The following is an 18,172-nucleotide window of genomic DNA, read 5'->3' on the forward strand; positions in this document are numbered from 1 at the left end:
ACCAAGCTGCTGCACAGAATCCTTGCAATGTGTTGAGCTCTGCTGGCCCTGATGGTGTTGAGAGGAATGGGCTCTCCTATGACCAAATTATCTCGACGGCAGCACCCTGGGACAGTCCACTAGGTGGCCCATCACATGAAATCTCAAGCACTAGATTGGTCAGCCCGTGACCGCAAATCCTCTCTGAGTAAATAACCCCCTCCCACTTGTAACCAATGGTCTGTGGAAACTACGCAGAGGGAACAACAGCCACCTTTATAGATAGCACAGATATCTGGAGCTGTACCAAACACAGGAAAAGCGTGCCAAAGATAAATGCCACCTGCCTCAACATATCAAGCAACCTAACCTCTGCCCGTGAATCTGGATAAGCTAATCCACTGCAAACCTTGACGCCTGACATCTGTCCTGAAAAGCAGCAATATCAAAGCCCTCATACCACAGGACCAAGAAAATCATCTTTGTACAGAACAAGAATTTGGTATTTCGTCCAAATCAATCATTCTAGGTTCAGTTTCTCCAGATCCAACTGAAGGCCCAGCTTTATCAACGATTCTACTGGGCATTCTGTGCTTTTTGAACATCTCAAACCTTAAAATCAGCATGGTTCAAATATGAATCTACTGTAGATGAGTTAGAATGTATCACCCATGACACACAACCTTCAGTCTCTTGTTTGTACGCAAAAACTCAATATTAAGTACATTTAACCCCTACTTGAACTATACACATCCTTATCTATTGAACTTGTGGATACCCCCTGCTAATGATGCCCTAATGTATCCCTTTTCTTGAACACACGAGCCAGACTTGCATACTTGTGAGCACAATCCTAGGGGCGTACATGTATGTTCTAACAGCCTGTAAGCCATGCCACTTCACTTGTGAAAAATGTCACCCTTCAGGTAATTATTTTCAATTGTCAGTCTAGTTGATCTCTCCGGGTTTAAAAGAGTTAGCCCCTCATCTTATTTGGTCCGATCCATGAGCCCTCTGGAACATGCCACGTCCCAAAGCAACATACAGTTCACTTCTTACCTTAATAATAGGGGATTGTATGACAATGGAGTAAGAATTAAAAGAAGGCCAAGGACACATGAAAGAATGCTTGACCTGCATGACGTCAAAGATTGGAATCTTCTTGGAAACCCTGACCATAAGCAAGACTAAACTTTTATCGTGTTCATCTTCAGCCAGTCACATCAATAAATGCTGCTGCTCATATGGTGTAAATGTGCTGCATTACATACAATGATGCACCTTGTGTCCAATCTAATTTTTCGAAGACATAACGGGCAAGCTCACTATTTCCCCAATTTCGCGAAGCACTTAACATAGTTTCCCAGTTCCTTTTGCTGGGCCTACCAGGCATCTGTGAAATCATGAATATGGTCATCTCCAAATGGCCTGCACGGCTGAATAGGTCAATCATGCAATTGTAGTGCTCTTCTGTTATACAAATTCTGTACTGTTCTTCTACTGCTTGGAAAAAAGCCTGACCTTTTTCGACGAGGCCTGAATGGCTGCAAGCCGTAAGAACACTCAGCAATGCTACTTCATCTGGTAGTACCCCTGAGGACTCCATCTTTTCTAGAAAACTAAAAGTGGCTTCACACTCACCATGACGGGCGAAACCTGCAATTAAAGCACTCCAAACAAACACATCTCTCTCACTCAGCTCTTCAAAGACATGGCATGCATCCATAAGACAACCAGATTTGGAGTACATGTCAATCACCATAGTGCCAACGAGTGCATCATCTTTGTGTCCTTCTTTGACAGCCAGCATGTAAGCTTCCTGACCTCTAATAATTGCACCAACATTACCACAAGCTTTGAAAACACAAGCAAACGTAATGCTATCAGGAGGCACACCCTCACCTAACATGTCTTCATAACAAGATAGGACCTCCTCATCGTGTCCATGATGTGCATATCCTGAAATAATGGCATTATAACCTACATTTCTAACTAATAGTTTGTCAAACATTTTGCGACCATCAGTAAAAAGTCCGCAAGAGGCATACATATCGACCAAGGCGTGGCCAACAACTGGATCTATTAGATGACCCTCCCTAATTATTTTGGAATGCAGCTCCTGGCCTGCTTCAGGTGCCACTAAGCTAGCACAACAATTCAAGCCACAGGAAAGCGTAGATGAGTTAGGAAGCACACCATCTACAACCATCTGTTCTAAGCATTGCAAACCTTGCTCGCCAAGCTGGTGCTCTGCATAGAAAGCAATGAGTATATTCCATGATACTACATCTCGACAAACCATCTTCTTGAAGACGTCGTATGCTTCAACAGTTGAACATAATTTAGTATACATATCCATTAACATGTTTCCAAGAAGCATATCTCCATCGTATCCCATTTTAATGATCTCTGCATGTAATCTCTTACCTTTATCTTTGTCTCCACATATTCTACAAGTCCTCAAGCACACAAGAAACGTAATTTTATTTGGCGAAAAACCCTCTACTTGCATGTTTTCTAACATGTTTAAGGTTTCTTCACCTACCTCATGTTCATTGAAGCCTTGCAATAATGTGTTCCACGAAACCATATCTTTGATGGGAAAATGATCAAAGACCTGCCATGTTTCCTCAAGTGAACCACATTTGGCATAGAAGTCCACCAATGCATTACTGACAATAGCAATCTGATCAAATCCCCCTGACACGATCCTCACATGAAGTTTTCGACCCACATCCAACTCATCTAAACCTATACATGCCTGCAAGCTGCAAACATACGTTACACCATTAGGAGACACCCCCTCTATTTGCATCTCCTCTAAGCAGGCCAACGCTTCTTTGCAAAGACCAAACTCTAAAAGGCAAGTCATTCGTGTGGTCCATAAACTAACATCTCGCAACAAAAGATCGTTAAACACCTCGTCAGCTTCTTCATGTAATCCAAATTTGGCATACATATCCATCAATGCACTGCTAAGATAAGTATTAGCCTCTAATTCCTCTTTCAGGATCTCACAGTGGATTCTTGAACCTGTTTGTAACGCTTGGCATCTTGCACAAGCTTTTATGCTATAAACAAATGCAATTGGGTCCAACCGAACTCCATCACTTAGCATTCTCTCCATTATATCTAATACTTCATCATGAAGCCCCTGTTCTCCATATCCTGCAAGCAGTGCAGTCCATGATATCACATCTTTGACTGGCAATTCCTCGAATACACCTTGCGCTTCTATTAGCCAGCCACATTTTGCATACATATCAATGAGAGTATTCCCTATCAAAACATCCTTCTCAAAGCCTTCCTCTATAATATCAACATGTACTTGTTGCCCCTGACTTAAGGCTCCTAAGCTAGTACAGGCTTTCAAGACAGCCACATAGGTGACAGCATTTGCCAGCACCCCTTCTGATTTCATTCTTTCAAAACACACCAACGCCACGGCGCCTAGCCCATGGTCAGCATATTCTGAAATCAACGCAGTCCAGGAAATCACGTCTTTATTTTTCAATCCCTCAAACACCACCTCTGCTTCTACTAACTGACAACACTTGGCATACATATCTGATAAAGCACTACCGACAAGACTGTGTGAGTCATAACCCTTGAGTGCAATCTCAGTGTGTAACTCTTGTCCCTGTTCCAGATGATCCGTCTTGCCACAAACTTTTAGAGCCCACACAAACGTTACCGCATTCGGGGATAAACCATCCATCTTCAACAACTCTAAGCACTGGAATGCTTCTCCACTTAACCCATGCTCTGCATATCCCAAACTCAAAACGTTCCATGCAAACACATCCCGTGCTGGCATCTCATCTAAAACTCCTTTTGCTTCAGCAAGCAAGCCACATTTCGCATACATCTCAACCAACCTAGTAGCCAATACAAGTTCAGAGTCCCTTCCCCCTATGACAAGATTACCATGCACTTCTAGACCTTGCTCTACACATTTCAGCTCAGTGCAACACTTTACTAAAGCCTGCAGAGCATTCTTGCTAAGCTGAGCACAATCACATTGTGATTGGAGAAACAATATGAGAGCCTGCTTAACTTCTCCACCACCAATATACCTTTCAAGGAGAGTAGGCCAAAAGCACGAACTCTCCTCTGGGAATCGTGAAAGAATCTGTTGTGCATCTGATATCCTCCCGCACTCAACAAAAATAGAGACGACAAGATCTCTGAGTCGTCCTTTAGTTTCAAGGCCCAGATAACACATGTATAAATGTACATGACTAGCATACTTAAAGTTTTTCTTGTTGCCAGGAACTTGCAATGTTTGAGCAAAGTTCTCCAGTGATGGCAGCTGAGTATTGATCTGTAAACAAGGCCATGCCTCCTTGAGCTCAAAACTCTCCTGAAATTGCAATTTTTCTTGCCTTTGAAAAGCAGCATAAGGTTCAAATGCAACGCATTGGCCCTTGGATTCTCTTTGAAACAATAAATTACATCTTTCTGAAGAACCGAAGGCATCTTCTTTCTCCAATCTGCGTAAAGGCATGCATAGAATCATGCCTATGGTTACGAACAAGCTACGTGGTCTTTCTTTCTCATATTCAGCTACAGGAAAAGCCCATTCATAGTCAAGGAGTAACATGTGCTCTATAGGAGCTTGGACCTTGCATATCTATCATGGAAATGAACGTAGACCTACAATCAACAAGAAAGCGTGCTAAAAGGAATTATTCTAGGAAGCACTGATGGTGACACACATCTCCATATTTACTTCGTCATCCCGTCGAGATCTCGGATGCAAACATGGTCAAAGGAATGCATTCAGTCATCACATCCTAGGTCACCTTTACAACAGCTTACAGCAGGTTAATAAACCCCAGAGAAAAGCATTTGTTTTTCTTGCTAGAAAATATGGTTCATTACAAATGGAGAGAAGAACTAAGAATCCAAAAATTGTGTATATCTATATACGAAGGTTTCTAAGCAGTAGTTATGTACAAAAAATTGTATCAGAAATCCACCATCATGGATAATCTTCATGAAAAATGTAGGAGAAAATCCACAGTGCATACAAATATCTTACAGCAAGGATGGCAAGGGCTGAAAAAGAAGCTTTGCAATAGGGCATAACTAAGTGCAAGCTTGGCAAAGTAATCTAGCTCATGAACGCAATGAATGTCTCTGTCTGGGTTTCTCTCATACCTTGTATTTAAGCAGATCATCGCATCCCCAGAGTCCTCATTGAAACTGGTTTACTTGCATCATTGAATGTGGACCCTGACTGGTCTGCTGCAGGCACATGCATTTCGACGACAGCTGATGTGGGCGCTCCAGCCTTCGCGAGCCCAACCATTGGCTTGCTCTATCTACAAGACCATCTAAGGCTATGGACTATGGTCACGCGAGGCTTAGTTGGCCGTAACATTTCCGACAGCATGACTGAGCATGAGGCTTTTTACGGGCTTAGTTCGTGTCACTATGCATAAACTATGCCCGATGCTTGCCGGTCGCATCGCCTCGTCTATATCTCACGCGGGCAGTTGCAGATGCAGGTTGATGGAGCCATTTGGGCCGTTCAATGTGGAGGCGAGCCTTGCCTGCGAAAGCGAATGAAAAAAGGCTGCAACACATTAAATGCAGCGCAATCACTTTGGGATAGTCGGGGTCACACTACAATCACTTTGGGATAGTCGGGGTCACACTGTAATCACTTGGTAATGGGTGGGGTCACAAGGTGATCACATGTCGATTGGGATTCACATGGGGATCACTTGGCGGTCACTTGATGTTCACATCAAATTTACTTGGGGTTCACTTTAATTGTGATCACATGGTGATCACTTGGAGATTAAACCGCCATCGGATGGTGCAAAACCGATCCCGTCACCCCCAATTAATAGGGACCGTAGATCCCACCTGACACAAGTGGTGTCAATTAGTCACGAGGCAGAGTCCAAACCTGCTGCTCATGTTCATGCACCTTTGCCCGAGACACTCCGTCTTGCATCCCTCACTTTCAAAACTCTATCTTCTGAGCATTTTCCTGCCACAGCGACCTTGCCTTCCCCTTCGACACCTGCTCTCAACCTCAGCACTGTTTATATCTTTTAAGCTAGGCCTGCATTCTATGGCAATGTGCGCTTGTGCCCGATTCCTATGCATGAGCTACAAGTTCTGCCTATTATTACTCTCGGCCATGATGCCCGATGCTTAACTCTATGGAAAAAAGCTTGAATATAAGCTTCAACTGCCTCTTTCCTTAGCTCTGATGATGTGCAAGCATTATAGCTTTGACAATACTAAATTATAGAGTGTGAATTCGGGCATCCAGCTCTCCGAGTGAGCAATCAACGCATTAAGGTTCTTTCAGATGGAAGCACATTAAAGAGCAGTGCCCCTACATATCTCCACTAAAACATCATCAAATCGGGTGAAAGATTCAATTTTGGAGGCAGAGTTTGGGCAAAGCAGAAAAATCAACACAAGGTTCCAAGTGGGCAAAATGTTACTCTAAATGGAGGTTGGTACTTTATCGTGAGATTTTTTGCATCATTGAAGGTTTTGAATACGTTTTATTTTGTTTGTGATTAAAGTGACGTAATATTTTGGAGTGAAGATGCATTAACACACGGTAAAATCAAGTATATAATCAATTACATTTAAAATTTTGTGTCTTTAGAATGGGGCTTTTTACATTGAAAAGACTAGAGTACGTGACAACACTAAAGTGCGATATTGTCGCACATCCGAAGATTGTCCAAATAAGAATAGGGCTTTTCAAAAAAGGATCAATATGATGCGCCATGTAACATTTAATGGCCTAGTAACTTGTGTGTAGAGAAAATTAATATGAACATAGTGGGCATTTCATTAGAATAGATTCCTAATGAGAATTACAAGAGTGCTTGGGTGGAGAGAGCAACAAAAAGCATAACACTTAGTTAGATAGCATGAACAATACTTTCAAAAGAGAGAGAAATTAAGCTATTGACAACAGCTGAGGACCGGATTTACATGGAACCGGTCCCCCCTCCAAAAGGCTTTGTATTATGGTTTCTCCCATCAAGAGAGACATTGTACAATACAATTCTTTGTGTTCCTTCAAGACTAGGTAGTGCAATGAAGATGAAAGCTTCATGCACTAAGCAAAACACTTATCAAACACAACATCAATTCTCTCCGGTCTCAGACCCAAGACCTCACACACCTTTGAAGATGATGAGAGCTAGCGGGGTATGGGAGTAGATTGAGAAGAAGAAGGAGTATTCCTACGAGAAAGATGTACATCTCCTCACATAATCACTCATACTAGCATAGCTTAGCTTAGTAATTAGCATGGTTTAGGAGATGAGCATGCATTGAAGCTTGGCTCTTGGTTGGATTTACATCACAAAGCCAAGAGTTGTTGGTGTAGGCCTCCCTTCTCACAAGCTTGGAGTAGGTGGTAAGCTTTCCATTAAAGCTTGAGAAGGAGAGAGAGTCTTCCTTACTTCACACATGAGATTGTGTGTGTGTGTGTGTGTGTGTGTGTGTGTGTGTGTGTGTGTGTGATAATGCCTTGCAAAAATCAGCCCCCTCTCTCTCTTGGTCGACCCCTCTTGCTATTTGCTCATGCTACAGTCTCATTGGACCTCCCTGGGGCTAGCCAATGATAATTAAGCAGTATAAGTGATAGCCTTCTGACATGTGTCTCCCTTTCCCCTTTTGTGAGAGCTTTATGTAATTAATAAATGCAACTAAACTCTCATTGGACCCCTTTGCCTCCTGGCCAATAGGAATCAGGCAAGCCATTGGGCTGTTGAATGCTCATTGGACCCCTTGGCAGACTGTCCAATAGTCTTCTAGAGAGCTTAATTCTTATTGGTTCTTTTATTAGGTGTTTTTAAATTAATTAAACTAAATTTACTCGAGCCTAATTCTCATTGGTCCACCTCCAAGGCCATCCAATAGGAATTGGGTACACCTTGTGGGCATCTGGGCTAGGGAGCTGACATGTGTCCCTCATTCCCTTTGTGTAAAGGGAGCTTGTGTGTGTGTGTGTGTGTGTGTGTGAGTTTCTCTCTCATCCCCTACTCCCAAGGCTCGCCCCCTCCTATGTAGGGATTGATAAAGACTTTTGGGACACACACAAAGCATCGATTCCCCCCATGCTTGACCTTTGGACACAACCTTTGAATTTTGGAACCTTAGCATTTTGGAAGTCTTAATGGGTTGAACCTTAGGGTCTTTTAAGCCCATTGTTGCACATGGCTCTTTTGCAGATGGCCCCCCCTTTGGATCCCTATTTTCCCTCCTTTGGATCCCTACTGTGGCCGGTCTGCTAGCTTAAACAATATTCTAGCTTTTTCTCCCCTGGCACTTCCCCATATTAAATGATCAGTTTAACATGAGAAAATTATTTAAGAGAATTAGATATTGATTATTATGAAATTACCTCTCTCTTGAAATCATAGTCGTCCTCGACTATGGTGTAGAGAAGATAAAGCATGTTCATGAGTCCTTTTCTTAGCGGGTAGAGGATCCCTATGTTACCCTACGACATCATTCCACAATGGATGACTAGTCCATTTGGCCCTTGAGAGCCTGAGGCTGCCGCAAGCATGTCTGCACATTAGTCCTATCAATCTTCCTTAGTAGAGCGACAAGCTCTATTTGGTGTTTGGGAGACGTCGTCTCCACAAACTTGATCTAAGCATGCATACTACTTCATTTTTGTGCACATAAAGAAAAAAAGAGTCTTATAAGACAAAAACTTTGTTCATTTTTAACATTTTGTACATTTGCTTACTCTTGGGAAGCATTGTAAGCATTGACAAGGTTTGGGTTATCCTTTAATTGTATGCTTTGCATCCATCTAGCATCTTCAAAAGGATAATTCTTAAACTTAATAAGATATCGTCGGATAGTCTTACCGCCTCTTAGTACCTTGTCTTCACGTCGGAGAATGGACTCGGGCTACAGCACCTCTCTTGGTCCTCGATCTCCGGTGGGTCTTCAGTAGTTGGTTCTTGAGGTGGCTCTCCTTTGTAAGGCTTTAATAGGCTCACATGGAAAGCATTGTGTATGAGCCAATGATTGGGCAACTTGAGTTGATAGGCCATCTCATTGATTGGCCTAAGAATCTAGAAGGGACCATAGTACCTTTTTGCTAGTTTAGCATAGTACTCTTGGTGTCCCGTAGGATTCTTGCCCGTCGTGTGCCTTAATCGAGCCTTGGGAAATTTTAATAAGACCCAATCATTTTCTTTAAAGGCTTGGGCTCTTCAGTGCTTGTCAGCAGCAGCCTTTTGCCTTTGTTGTGAGATAGAGATAGCATCCTTAATATTTTGAAAAGATTCTTGTAGGTCTCGGCTATACTCATCTGCAGTGAAGATCTTCCCATGTATCTTAAGTAGCAAGTGACTTTTTGATCTTCCCTCAATTACCTCGAAAGGTTCTTTTCATGTGGAAGTATGTACAGTGTTATTGTAAGCATACTCCACTAAGGGTAAGTACTTCTCCCATTGGGATCTTTGATCTACTTCCGTTACATAGGCTTTTAGTAGATCAAGAATTGTTAGGTTAGCTATTTCACTTTGGCCATCCGTTTGTGGATGATAGGCCGAAGAGAAGTTTAGCCTTGTCCCTAAATTCTCAAAGAGACCCTTCCAGAAATTACTAGTCATTCTTGGATCTCTATCCGACACTATGGACATTGGCAAGCCATGGTACTTGAAAATTTGTGAAATGAAGAGGGTTGCCATTTGATTGATAGTCTTTTTGATAGGTATAAAATGAGCTTGTTTACTGAACCTGTCTACTATCGTCCATATTCCCGTATTCCCATGGATACACTTAGGCAATCCAAAGATAAAATCCCTGGATATGCTCTCCCATGGTGAATTAGGGATTGGCAAGGGTTGAAGCAATCCAAGTTGCTTCCCTCTATCAAATTTTGTCTTTTGGCATACCACACATTTAGAAACATACTCTTGTATGTTCACTTTCATCGTAGGCCAATAGAAATATGTTTCAATTCCCTTTAGGGTAGACTGAATCCCTCTATGCCCCGCGTAAGGAGGAGCATGAGATTCATACATTACTTTCTCAAGTAGTGAGTTAGTAACGCATAGTCTATTGCCATAGAGAAGATAACCATCTTGTAAAGTAAATGGTTCTTCTTTCTTCCCTAATGCAAGGGCTGAAATCACATCTCTAGAATCGGGATCAATAGCATACTCATATATCATTGAAGATAGATCATTGTGAGTTGCTATGGAAACCGCATTCACTCTCGGCCGTCTTGAGAGTGCATATGTTACTTGATTATGATTGCCAGCAACATGAGCAATATGAAAATGAAATTGCGAAAGGAAATTTTCCCACCTCATTTGTTTGTCGGAAAGCTTGGTCTACGTCATGAAGTACTTAAGACTTTGGTGATCCGTTCGCAGAATGAAAGGAGTCCCCAATAAATAGTTCTTCCATGAGTCTAAGGCATGTAGAACTGCAAGGAGTTCCTTTTCATATATGCCTAGAGCTTTCTCAACAGGGTTGAGCCTTCGACTTTCATAGCCTATGGCGTGCCCTTCTTGAAGCAAAACAGCTCCAAGGCAATCACCACAAGCATCACATTGGACCTCAAATGGTTTTGAGAGATCCGATAGTGTAAGCATAGGTTGAGAGATAATCTTTTCTTTAAGCTTTTCGAAAGCATTGTTCTCCTTAGTAGACCATGTATACCTAACCCTTTTCTTTGTTAGGTCATGTAATGGCCCCACAATTTATGAGAACTTTTCTATGAAGCGTCTATAGTATGCACACATACCTATAAAGCTTCTTAGTTCATGAGGATTCTTTGGTTTAGGCCATCCTTTTATTACCTCTAACTTTGATGGATCCATTTGGATGCCATCTTGAGAGATAATGTGACTCAAATACTGAATCTCTTGCAAGAAAAATTCACTTTTCTTTCGATTAACATAAAGTTTATTCTCTCTTAAAACTTGAAATATTACCTGGAGGTGTTGCTTATGTTCGTATAATGAATTAGAGTAGATGATAATATCATCAAAGAACACTCCAGTGAAGGTTCGATGAGGGCTGAACAACTTCTCCATCAAGCGGTTGAATGTGGCTGGTGCATTGGTCAAGCCAAAAGGCATGACAATGTATTCGTAAAGACCAAATGTGGTGCGAAATGTGGTCTTTACAATGTCTTGATCAACTATCCTTATTTGATGATAGCCACTTTTTAGGTCAATCCTACTGAAGTGGGTTGATCCTTGTAGCTTATCAAATAGGTCTTTTACCTGTGGAACGGGAAACCTATTCTTGATAGTGATCCTATTTAGTGCTCTATAGTCGACACACATATGATATGTGCCATCTTTCTTTTGCACTAATAGCACAGGTGAGCAAAATGGAGATGAGCTAGGCCTAACCATGCCCTTCTCAACTAACTCATGCACTTGCCGCATAATCTCCTCTTGTTGAGCTTGAGAAACTCTATAAGGAGGTTTGTTAGGCTGTGAACTTCCTGGAAGAAGTCCAATTGCATGCTCATCATTACCTCGTTTAGGAGGTAGATCACAAGGGATGTCGTGAATAAAAACATCTTGAAACCCCTTGAGAAAATTGGATAACTCTAATTCCTTTAGGTTGCTTTTATTTTCTTTTGCTAAAGCATTAGGTTCATTTTGAGAATCTTTAACAAAAATCATGTACACGGAAATAGATCTCTTTATTGACTTGTTGAAAGCTGGTGTATGGAAAATGGGGATAGTGTTACCCATTTCCTTAGCATCTATATACATGTCTTTCTCCCTGAACTTCAAGGAGATTCTCCTTTCAGGGAATTTAACATTGGCAGCCAGGCGATCAAACCATGGTGCCCCTAGGATTAGATCCTCATGCTTGAGAGGAGAGATAAAGAAGTCCTCTTCGTCCACATAGCTTTGGACATGGAGCCTCAATTTCCTGATTAAGGGAGTGACTGAAGCTTCTTGCCCCTTGAAAGCACTGTCTGCGGATAGAACATTTCCCATCTCGTAGGCTTGTATGCCTAGCTTGGTGGCCAACTCTATAGATATAAAATTGTGAGTAGAACCAGGGTCAAAGAAAATAAAAGCATTTGGTTCTCTTACCTTTCCCCAACCATGGCATAGAGGAGATCCTTTGTGGTGAGTTTGGTGAGTCTCCTCCTCTTGGATTTCAACCAAGGTAGCTCTAGGAGGATCATGGCGGGTGTTCTTTTGGGGACAAGCGCGGTACGCATGCCCTTGTTCGCCGCACTTGAAACACATGTTATCCTTGCGATAACGCTCAAGCTCTTCAGGAGAGAGTTTGTTTTTACCTTTGTAAACTCCCTTCTCTTTAGCTTTGTTGGAGTTGCCCTTAGGAGACTTTTGGACATTGTCCTTCCCCTTAGGCTCGTTGGAACCCTTGTTTTCTGTGGGCTTATTATTTCTTTTAGCCCCCATTTGGAAATTGATTCGAGAGGCCACCATAGTATGGTGTATTAGCGCCGATATGGTACGTGGCCTTTGGGAGTTGACATACTCCGCCATTTCTTTGGTTAAGCCCGCACAAAATTGTTGCTTTTGCTCTCCAAAATCCAACTTTTTGAAGACAGTGGCTTTGAGTTGTAGGTCCCGAAACTTGTCTACATATTTGTGGATGGATTCATAGTGAGAGAGCTTTAAGCTTCGCCATTCGGTGAGTACTTTGTCTTTGGCATCGGTGGCCAAAAACTGCTTCATAATGGAAGCTCTTAAAGCTTTCCATGTTCGTGGAGCTTCACCGTTGCCTCGTAGGCTAGACCACCATTGCCTGGCCGACTTTTGAAAGTGCATAGCTACGTGGCGTAGCTTAGAGGACTCCGTGAAGCCCTCATCTCCGAACTCCGCATCAAATTGTTGGATAAAGGCCAAGACTTTGTCTGTAGCACCAAAGGTGCCGTCATAAGTAAGGAAAGAGATGCTCTTCCCTCCCTCTTTGAACTTCTTCAGCTTGGATGACCTCTTCCATGCGGCATAGGATTTCCTATGGCCTCTTCTTTTTGATAGTTCAAAGGTTGCATCATCACTTTCTTCAGAAGGTGGAGAAGAGGGTGACCTCTTTCTCGCCTTTTTCTTGTCTTAATCTTCATCGTCTTCACCGTCACTTTCATAAGAGGAAGAGGATGAAGAAGATGGAGAAGAGGGTGTCCTCTTTCTCGCCTTTTTCTTCTCTTGCTTTTTGTCATCCCTCTTTGAATTATGGTGTGGAGAAGGGTGCGATGGTCTTCTCCGTTTTGGAGGTGATTGAGAGCGTTTAGCCCGCCGTCTTCGTGTAGCCATCTCCGCCGAGGTGGCGGGAGACTCACTTCTTTCGCATTCCTTCGGTGGAGGCTCTTGAGTTCTCCTTTGAGAAGGAGATGCATCATCAAGAAGTAAATTCTTGAGCCCTTCATATGGATTCTCTTCTTTTCCCGAATCGGAGAGAGAACTCTTTTGGAAGTCTCACAAGGGGGCTTCCTAGGTGTTCTCTCGTCATGGTGGGGAGCTTGGAGAATCCCATGAGCACGGAGCTGCCGTTGCACTTCACTTTGGAGAGATGGATTGCCCATGGCTTGTTGAAGCCTAGAAACAAGATAGTTAACAAGCATCGGGGCATTATTACTAACTTTCTCATTAGCAAAATCAAAGTTATCAACATTAATTTCACTCTCTTCACTATTGTCATCCATTCTAACAACTTTTAGGTGTACTTTGGCACTTCAAGCCCTAGTTGCTACTCCTCTTTACCCCTTTAGAAAAAGCATTCAAGCTACTGTACCCGTGGCTCGAATACCATTAATTGCAAGGAATAGAAGAGAGGGTCGTTCAACACTAAAACCGCACCGGCTCCTGTTAAGCTTCTAATAGCTCAATAGTGGTTAAGCCATAAGCAAGCCCCGTAGGACTCCAATATTAAGACCATAGCTCTCGACGGTGATGCCCCGCTAGCTGCATGAAGGCAGGCGCACTGCAAGGCTGAAAAATCCCTATTCTACTTACTCACAGGCAATTAATAATACCAACCATTTATAGCTAGCTTGAGGACCTCCCTTCTTGAGCAAGAAAAGAGAAACCTTGTGCTCTGATACCAATGTAACATTTAATGGCCTAGTAACTTGTGTGTAGAGAAAATTAATATGAACATAGTGGGCATTTCATTAGAATAGATTCCTAATGAGAATTACAAGAGTGCTTGGGTGGAGAGAGCAATGAAAAGCATAACACCTAGTTAGATAGCATGAACAATATTTTCAAAAGAGAGAGAGAAATTAAGCTATTGACAAAAGTTGAGGACCGGATTTACATGGAGCCGGTCCCCCCTCCAAAAGGCTTTGTATTATGGTTTCTCCCATCAAGAGAGACATTGTACAATACAATTCTTTGTGTTCCTTCAAGACTAGGTAGTGCAATGAAGATGAAAGCTTCATGCACTAAGCAAAACACTTATCAAAAACAACATCAATTCTATCCGATCTCAGACCCAAGACCTCACACACCTTTGAAGATGGTGAGAGCTAGTGGGGTATGAGAGTAGATTGAGAGGAAGAAGGAGTATTCTTACGAGAAAGATGTACATCTCCTCACATAATCACTCATATTAGCATAGCTTAGCTTAGTAATTAGCATGGTAGAAGAGATGAGCATGCCTTGAAGCTTGGCTCTTGGTTGGATTTACATCACAAAGCCAAGAGTTGTTGGTGTAGGCCTCCCTTATCACAAGCTTGGAGTAGGTGGTAAGCTTTCCATTAAAGCTTGAGAAGGGGAGAGAGTCTTCTTTACTTCACACATGAGATTTTGTGAGTGTGTGTGTGTGTGTGTGTGTGATAATGCCTTGCAAACATCAGCCCCCTCTCTCTCTTGGTCGACCCCTCTTGCTATTTGCTCATGCTACAGTCTCATTGGACCTCCCTTGGGCTAGCCAATGATAATTAAGCAGTATAAGTGATAGCCTTCTGACATGTGTCCCCCTTTACCCTTTTGTGAGAGCTTTATGTAATTAATAAATGCAACTAAACTCTCATTGGACCCCTTTGCCTCCTGGCCAATAGGAATCAGGCAAGCCATTGGGCTGTTGAATGCTCATTGGACCCCTTGGCAGACTGTCCAATAGTCTTCTAGAGAGCTTAATTCTTATTGATTCTTTTATTAAGTGTTTTTAAATTAATTAAACTAGATTTACTTGAGCCTAATTCTCATTGGTCCACCTCCAAGGCCATCCAATAGGAATTGGGTACACCTTGTGGTGGGCATCTGGGCTAGGGAGCTGACATGTATTCCTCATTCCCTTTGTGTAAAGGGAGCTTGTGTGTGTGTGTGTGTGTGTGTGAGTTTCTCTCTCATCCCCTATTCCCAAGGCTCGCCCCCTCCTATGTAGGGATTGATAAAGACTTTTGGGACACACACAAAGCATCCGATTCCCGCCATGCTTGAGCTTTGGACACAACCTTTGAATTTTGGAACCTTAGCATTTTGGAAGTCTTAATGGGCTGAACCTTAGGGTCTTTTAAGCCCATTGTTGCACATGGCTCTTTTGCAGATGGCCCCCCCTTTGGATCCCTACTGTGGCCGGTCTGCTAGCTTAACCAATATTCTAGCTTTTTCTCCCCTGGCACTTCCCCATATTAAATGATCAGTTTAACATGAGAAAATCATTTAGGAGAATTAGATATTGATTATTATGACACGCCATTTAGAGAGTTGTCATCAAATTTTCATCATCATTCCAAAGCTACCATGTGGTCGACCTAAGGAGGGAGACATCGTTCAAAAGCCCACATCTTCTAGAGCAATCTGGCAAACCAAGAAACGCTTCACTAACTTAGACTTCAAGATAAGAATGCTAGAAACAAGCATCTACTAAGATGTAAAGAAGAGGGCCCCGATCATATGGGAATGTAGACAACATCGACCACGTTAAAAGAAAATCGATGAAACATATGATGAATGGTTAGATTCATATGTGAAAGAAAAGATGGAGCAATAAGAGAATGGGATGCCACATTGTGTGCAGATGATTGAACGATGTATCAAAATCAGCTACGACGACATGGTATGTAGCTACTAATGGCATTTGTTTTTTTAATACGTAGTGTAAGCCAATCATTGAGTGAAACATAACTATTAAATCTTTTGACTATACATCAACAATAGAGAAGGAAAAAAAAACAAAAGAAGGAGATGGAGGAGCAAGCTAATGAGAGTGATGAGAAGGCACAAGAGGATAATGTCCTTGAGCAAAACCATGGGGAGTCCACTTCTGTAAGCCACTCACCTCATCCAACTCCAAATATCCACATTGTATTGTTGTCCAATACCATGTATTAAAACGTTTAGTGTTAATTTTATTGATATAGATGTCACTTGGAGTTGAGAATACACAATCGCCCATGGCTCCGCGAAAGTCTTGTAGAAGATCAATTTCAAACTCACTTTCTTTGATTGCTGGTACATGACAGGTAGGGCTTTATATCAAAGTAAGATGAAAATTGATTTTCATTAGTTCTTTCACTTATGGTTCTAATTTTGTTATGTTCTCTACATTCTTCCTCGTAGCCAAAATTGTATGCTAAACCAAAAACTCCTACTACACCTATAGAGATAAACTCCACTATGGGGAGTAGTGGGACTAGAGATATCTATGGCACCATTCTCAAGGTGTTTTTGATTGGAAAAGTCCACCTACATCATTTAAGGCTTCCAAGTTGGAAAGGTGACTCCTCTCTCCTTGACCTTTAGCTTTGTTTTTTGTTGCATGCACAATTAGTGATTGGAATGTGTATTTTGCTATGGGATTGTGGTCTTTATAGTGGCATGGTCTTCCATTTGAGATCAAAACGTTATGGCATAGCAGTGGATTGCGATATAAATCTCATCAATGACATCGTATCCAATGAAGCCAATACTCAGTCAATGAATATGTTTGCCTTGTAAGTCTATTATTTTCTTCATTAGTTATTGGTTTTTTGATTGATTGAGTGCTAATAAGTAATAAACCACACGTGGATTGTAGATGGATGGAGCACATTTTTTCTAGTGACATTATTGAGCATGTTTGGTTCGTGGATAGTTTGTGGTTTTCATATATGCTCACAAATACAAGTCAACTTGCTGTGGAGAATTTCTTTGGAAAGGTGGACTTAGAAGCCCAAACATTTACATTCTTTCCAATTATCAGTAGGTATGAGGAAATTTATCTCCCCTAAGATTGCTAGAGTCGTCTTAAAGTTTAATTAATAATAGAATTTTTGTCATTTTAGATCGCATTGGACTCTCATGGTATTTTATAATGGCCATATTCGCCGCTTGTTTGGGTTGCCATTTGGGCAAAGTTCACTCTTGTTTTTCGACTCTTTATCCATGTGCTCAATAATTGACTACTTGCCACACATAGAGAGGTACTAATCAAAATTTATTTGTTGTATGCATATATCCATAATTATCAATAAGTACTTACGTGAAACGAGCGTGGTTTTCTTAGGGCACTCACACATTTCTCCAACTACTGCTCGCATGAGGTTATTAAGGAGGATCTTTTGAAACCTCGACAGTATTGTCACATTGACTAGATAGAGGTTTGATGAGTAATTTGGTAGGTTTATTATAACTGCCATTTTTCCTTGGATGAGATCTTTCTTAATTGATGCTTTTTGTAAACCTATGCAGCCAAATGGGTTTGATTGTGGCTATTATGTCATGATAGTTACAAAATTTCTCATCATGGGAGGTTTACAACACAAAAGGTCAAGGCAATGGGTATGTTTTTGGGCTTTTTGTCAATCAAAAAATTATGTAGTTATTGTGTGTTTCATATGTTTAACTTGTGTATGCTAAAATTAGTTGTTTTTTTGTAGCTACCGAAAAAAATGTTCAAGCATGAGGATGTGGAGGAACAAAGAAAAGCTTGCATAGTTGGACCCAAAAGCTCTTGGTTGATCATTAGGGACTTTATATTATGGGCCATGGCATGTCACCTTTTATGGCGTTCCATTTTACTCTCTTATGGCGATCATGATTTTTGGCATTGGCCAATTTGTAATGGAAACTTTTTGAGAACAAATGAAAACTTTTGTTTTGGCCAATGCCTTGCGATTTTCAAATGGAGCCTTTTGTAATAGTTCTTTTCAATGAGAGCCAATGAGCATATGAAAGGGATTTTGAGTTGTATTGATAAGGTATTGCAATAGAGTTTTTATGCCACATTTTTTTGCATTGGT

The 18,172-nt window shown here is 41.6% G+C and overlaps 1 protein-coding gene and 1 pseudogene across 2 annotated transcripts; one reads left to right on the top strand and one right to left on the bottom strand.

Annotated features, from left to right (window-relative positions):
- Window positions 1-1,128: 1,128 nt before the first annotated feature.
- LOC147455864 (pentatricopeptide repeat-containing protein At3g16610-like) lies at window positions 1,129-5,422 on the bottom strand. 2 transcript variants are annotated; one of them, XM_086514505.1, is made up of 2 exons: window positions 1,501-5,422; window positions 1,129-1,407 (listed from the first exon to the last, which is right to left on the bottom strand). In XM_086514505.1, the coding sequence occupies exons 1-2, from the start codon at window positions 4,580-4,582 to the stop codon at window positions 1,220-1,222; spliced, it is 3,270 nt and encodes a 1,089-aa protein (XP_086370631.1). In that variant the 5' UTR covers window positions 4,583-5,422; the 3' UTR covers window positions 1,129-1,219. The 2 variants fall into 2 exon arrangements, with proteins under 2 accessions (XP_086370631.1, XP_086370630.1); XM_086514504.1 differs by having other exon boundaries at window positions 1,129-4,635; window positions 5,143-5,420.
- A 1,032-nt stretch (window positions 5,423-6,454) lies between these two features.
- Window positions 6,455-17,898, top strand: LOC147455865 (uncharacterized; annotated as a pseudogene).
- Window positions 17,899-18,172: the final 274 nt, after the last annotated feature.

The sequence above is a fragment of the Adiantum capillus-veneris genome, chromosome 6, assembly GCF_014529385.1.
Source record: "Adiantum capillus-veneris isolate H3 chromosome 6, ASM1452938v2, whole genome shotgun sequence".
NCBI classification, from domain to species: domain Eukaryota; kingdom Viridiplantae; phylum Streptophyta; class Polypodiopsida; order Polypodiales; family Pteridaceae; genus Adiantum; species Adiantum capillus-veneris.

Excerpts from the sequence above, each read along its gene's own strand:
- LOC147455864 (XM_086514504.1), bottom strand. The coding sequence starts at position 4,582 with ATGTTACTCCTTGACTATGAATGGGCTTTTCCTGTAGCTGAATATGAG.